This window comes from Cynara cardunculus, assembly GCF_001531365.2.
Source record: "Cynara cardunculus var. scolymus isolate 2C chromosome LG 5, CcrdV1, whole genome shotgun sequence".
Taxonomy (NCBI): Eukaryota; Viridiplantae; Streptophyta; class Magnoliopsida; order Asterales; family Asteraceae; genus Cynara; species Cynara cardunculus.
The window spans coordinates 10,815,092-10,820,880 of record NC_037532.1 but is presented as its reverse complement, the minus strand read 5'-3'; the positions used below and the strand labels follow the sequence as shown (position 1 = coordinate 10,820,880).

The window sequence follows — 5,789 nt, the reverse complement described above, 5'->3', positions numbered from 1 at the left end:
CAGAAATCTAAACTCCACCTCCCTATTAAAACAGAACTGGTAGGTAAGGACTCAAAGTCCAAAAGGGAAAATTCTCCTAGGCTGAGGAAAGTCTAAGGGTTAGGATTAAAATGTAGAGGGTAATAACCCCCCCCCCTCCCTTTTAAGAAAAAAAACCATTTTTAATAACTTTTGAAATCCAAAGATTATCCAAATGAAATCCCCTTTTCTTTATACTAGAAGTACATAAAATAAATAAAGGGAGAGTCTAAACTCCTAACATGCAAATATAATTCATAGAGAATCCTCCTCACCTACGATTAAATTTCGTCCTCGAAATTTTTGTTCAAGCGAAAAGGTGAGGGTAACGTCTCCTTAAGTCATCTTCTGTTTCCCATGTTACGTTTGACCCTCGATGATGCTTCCATTGCACTTTAACCATAACAATATCTTTGTGTCTCAACGCTTTGGTCTTCCTATCTAAGATGGCTTCTGGTTCTTCCACGCAACGGTTGTTCTCATCTACACGAATTTCTGAATGTGGTATTACACTTTCTTCTTCCGCCAAGCACTTACGAAGATAGCATACATGGAATGTGTGGTGGATTTCGGCCATTTCAGGTGGCAGTTCTAATTTGTAAGCCTGGAGTCCCACCCTAGCCAAGACTTTAAACGGTCCAAGGAATCGGGGACTTAGCTTCCCACGCTTTCCAAAACGGATAACACCTTTCCAAGGAGACACTTTTAGCATCATGCGGTCGCCAACTTGGAATTCTATAGGTCAGCTCCTCTTGTTTGCGTAACTCTTTTGTCGGTCCTGTGCTGCCTTCAAATGTTCTCGAACATATTTCACCTTGTCAGCCGTTTCCTGAACAATTTCGGGACCGGAGAATTGTTTCTCACCCGCTTCTAGCCAACACAATGGAGTCCTACATTTTCGACCATACAAAGCCTCCAAAGGTGCCATCCCGATACTGGAATGATAGCTATTGTTGTAGGCGAACTCCACCAGGGGTAGGTGAGAATCCCAATTCCCGCCAAAGTCTATAACACACGAACGAAGCATATCTTCAAGAGTTTGAATGGTCCGCTCACTCTGACCATCAGTTTGAGGATGGTACGACGTACTCAACTTTACTCTCGTGCCCAATTCTTTTTGCAAGCCGCCCCAGAAATGGGAGGTGAATCGGCTATCTCGATCTGACACTATCGACAACAGTATACCGAGCCTCGAGACTACTTCATCGATGTATAACTTGGCAAGCTTGTCTATTGGCAACGATTCACGCATTGCCAGGAAATGAGCGCTCTTTGTCAGTCGGTCCACTACTACCCATATCGCATCATGGCCTCTTAAGGTCTTCGGTAGCTTGGTCACGAAATCGATTGTGATATGCTCCCATTTTCACTCGGGGATCTCCAAGGATTGAAGGCTACCATAAGGTCGTTGGTGCTCCGTTTTCACTTGCAAGCAAGTCACGCACCTCTCTACATAACGAGCCACATCTAGCTTCATAACCGGCCACCAATATGTCAGTTTCAAGTCCCGATACATCTTGGTGCTGCTTGGATGAATTGAGTATTTAGACTTTTGTGTGTCTTCTAGTAATAGTTCACGATTGCCTCCAATCTTGGGTACCCATATACGCCCTCGAAATAGCTTCAAGCCATGGCCATCCTCTGTCAACAGCATGCATTGTTTCATTATTACTTCACTCTTGAGATTTTCTTCCAGAAGCGCTTCAGATTGCACGACCTTGATCCGATCGACCAGACTGGACATTATATCGATCCTGGTAAGCACAGCTTTTGTCCCACTACCGTACTCTTTTCGGCTCAAAGCATCCACCACTACATTTGCCTTACCCGGATGGTATAGCAATTCACAATCGTAGTCCTTGAGCAGCTCAAGCCAACGTCGCTGCCTCATGTTTAGTTCTTTTTGATCGAAAATATATTTCAAACTCTTGTGATCCGTAAAAAGCGTGCACTTGGAACCATAAAGATAATGGCGCCAAAGCTTTAAGGCGAACACCACCGTCGCTAACTCCAAATCGTGGGTGGGATAGTTCTTCTTATGGTCTTTGAGTTTTCTTGAGGCGTAGGCAATCACTTTTCCCCTTTGCATCAAGACACAACCCAACCCCATTTTTGAAGCGTCGTTAAAGACTACAAAGTCTTCGGACCCCTTCGGCAGGGAGAGAATCGGGGCTTCACACAACTTCTTTTGGAGAGTTCTGAAGGCATATTTTTGCTTCTCCGTCCAGATAAACTTCACATTTTTCCTAGTCAAAGCCGTTAAGGAGGAAGCAACTTTGGAGAAATCTTGGATGAATCTCCTATAATATCCCGCCAGACCCAAGAAGCTACGGATTTCTGAAGGACTCTTTGGTGGTTCCCAGTTCATCATCGCCTCAATCTTGGATGGGTCTACCTTCACTCCGTCTCGAGTGACAACATAACCCAAGAATTGAACCTCCTTCAACCAAAAGTCGCACTTGGAGAATTTTTCGTACAACTTCTTCTTTCTTAGCATTTCGAGGACCTCCTGAAGGTGTTGTTTATGATCCGATTCATCCTTGGAATAAATAAGTATGTCGTTAATGAATACAATTACGGACTTGTCGAGGAATGGTCGGCAGACCCGATTCATCAAGTCCATAAATACTGTTGGTGCATTTGTCAAACCGAAGGGCATGACCAAGAATTCATAGTGCCCATAACGTGTCCTAAAAGTTGTCTTTGTCACGTCATCTTCTTTCACGCGTACTCGGTGGTACCCCGAGTGAAGATCAACCTTTGAGAAGCAACTTGCTCCCTGAAGTTGGTCGAAAAGGTCGTCGATCCTGGGGAGAGGATATTTGTTCTTTACAGTTGCTTTGTTGAGTCCTCGGTAGTTAATACACATCCTCATGGTGCCGTCCTTCTTCTTTACAAATAAAACCGGAGCTCCCCACAGTCGGTCTAACGAATCATTTCTCAAAAAGGTCTTGCAACTGAGACATCAATTCTTGCATCTTGGAAGGGGCCAGACGGTAAGGTGCTTTAGCAATTGGGGCGGTTCCCGGAATAAGGTCAATTTGGAACTCCACTTGTCTAACGGGTGGTAAACCGAGCAAGTCTTCCGGAAATACGTCAGGAAATTCCCTAATCACCTTCACGTCTTCAGTTTTTCTTATCTCTAGCTTGGTGTCCAACACATACGCAAAGAATGAGGGACATCCCTTAGCTAAGTATTTTCGCGCCTTTGTCACAGATAGGAGTTCTACGTCTCCCTTCCTTCTCTCTCCATATACTAGCACTGCGTCCCCGTCCGGTAAAGGAATTTGAATCAATTTCTTAGCACATAAGATTTCCGCTTGGTTATTTACTAACCAGTCCATTCCAATTATGATGTCAAATCCGCCGATAGCCATGGGTATAAGGTCCACCCGAAATTCCTTTCCCTTGATTCTCAATACGCATCTCCTAACAACCTCTCACACCAGAACCCTACTTCCATTTGCTAATTCAATGATCAAGGCATCTTCTAGAGTACTAGGGGGCGTATGCAAGAGTTGGTACAATGTAGTAGACACAAAAGAACAAGAAGCACCTGAATCGAAAAGTACGTGAGCAGGTATGGAGTCAACGAGGAACGTACCCGACACCACATCAGACGATGCCTTGACTTCTTCGCAGTCATCTGAAAGGCTCGGCTGGTTGTTCTTGGGGTACTCTCTTTCCTCCCCTGGCCCCCTCCCGCCTTCATCTTCGGACAGTCATTATTGAAGTGACCCGGCTCTCCGCATCCAAAACAGATGGGCCCTTTGTTAGGACATTCATTTCGCGTATGGCCTGGCTTCCCATGTTTAAAACATTTTGCAGGAGTAGGGTTGGTGGTGCACGGGCCATGGTGTTTAGTGCGGGCATTTGGAACACCACCTAGCCTCTTGTCTAGGGTAAACTCCCTGATTGCTGTTGTTAGGATGACTTGGTCTCTTGGAAGGTGCGTAATGATTTTCCCACTTCCTTTTTTCACCACTCACCACTTTCTCTTCTCGTCCTTTGGCGTAAACCGTTTCCATGACTTTCGCCTCCTCAATTGCCTCCCTAAGGGTGGAGGCCCTGGAGTTCCTAACCATAACCATCATGTCTGCGGGCAATCCCTTAAGATAAGCTTTCATTTTTTTCTTTTTCCGTTGAAGCCACATGTCCCACTAAATTCAGTTTTTCCATGAAAAGTCGTGTGTAGTCCCTCACTGACAAGTTTCCTTTCTTAAGGGTTCGGAATTCCTCTTCAATACGATCCATTTCTTGTTCATTGCAATATTCCTCTAATACTTTCTCCTTAAACGTGGCTCAACTTATCTTGGCTAGCTCCTGAGCCTCTATAGTTGATATGACAATGTTCCACCAAGGGCCGCACCCCTAAGCATTTGAGAGCCAAATTTCGCCTTTTGCCCTTCATCACAGTCACAAGCCCGGAAGGCCTGTTCGATCTCTCGAAGCCAGTTCATGCATGCCACGGGATCATTTGACCCCACAAACTCCGGTGGTTTGCAACTCAAAAACGTCTTGTAAGAACAAACCCTTCCCATATGTCTTGCATCAATTGCTGCTAGTTCTTGAGTTGGGACTCCATTTCTGGTACCCCGGACCCCACGATGGTTACGTTCTCGGCATCTGCTTCATGCTTACGGTTGTTGTCATATCTATCCTCCAACAACTTCATAAAGAACTCTTGCTGCTGGACCATAGCTCTGTTCATAACGTCCATCATTTGTGCCCATCATTCTTGACTCCGGGGTTTCTTCTTCGATTATAGGGCTAGAGGTGGCAAGGTTATCTTAGGGAACGCGGCCAACTCCATCGCCCGAGGTGTTTTGCCTAGGAGGAACCCTTGCGATGGTGGTTCGTGGCGGTTGATCCGCTGTAGATTCAATTACCGCAAGACCTTCTAGAGATGTATCCCGTCTACTCCGAGTATTCACCATTAAAGACTATCATACAAGAGAGTGAAAGAGAGTTATGATAGGACGAACACGGAATTAACATAATACATACCGATACGTTCATAAATTCTTGTAATAACAATAAGTTCAAGCACGCTTGTGTAGTAACTTACTCAAAATAACATTAGCTAAGTGAAATTTTGAATAGGTTATACATAAGAATTCTCAACACCATCGTCACAATTCATGAACGGGTAGCTCCGATGACTCTAAAGCTCTCCTATCATAAAAGTTTCTACCCACATCTCACAATTAACACTTACAATCTCAGCTTAAGTCTAGGCGTCAAGATCCCTTACCTAGTTCGCTTAAACTAGCGCTTTGATACCAACTTGTAACACCATGCTTGAAACACCCTAAAATATAAAAATATATTTAACAATTTAAAAGGTAGATCACCCAACAAAGGGCAGGAGTAAAGCGTTTACAAAATAAAAAAATGAGACGATAATTAACAACCTAATAATCTAAACATTTCTATGCCTAGCTTAGGAACGGGTGTTTCTACCGCCTCCAACAAAAACAAAATTTAACCAAAATAGCAACGCTCGGACGTCAAGTGTTCTGACCCCAAAATGACCTTTACCAACGACCATACTTCTCAACCCTTCGATACCCCACCGCTAAAAGAACCTGCTAAGCAACCAAGTCAAGAAAAGTGTTAGGCTTACGCCTAGTGAGTCCAACAACAGGATAAGTGTAGCTATAATACTTTTTATGCAAGGAGTGTATACGCTTTTATATGTAAATATAAACGATAAATAAAAAGAAAAACTTAAATAATACGTAGGGGAGTCAAAACATCCAAAAATGACG

At 43.9% G+C, this 5,789-nt stretch overlaps 1 protein-coding gene across 1 annotated transcript; it reads right to left on the bottom strand.

Moving 5' to 3' along the window:
- Positions 1-325: 325 nt before the first annotated feature.
- On the bottom strand, positions 326-733 carry LOC112512808. Its single transcript, XM_025118949.1, has one exon. The coding sequence runs from the start codon at positions 731-733 to the stop codon at positions 326-328; it is 408 nt and encodes a 135-aa protein (XP_024974717.1).
- Positions 734-5,789: the final 5,056 nt, after the last annotated feature.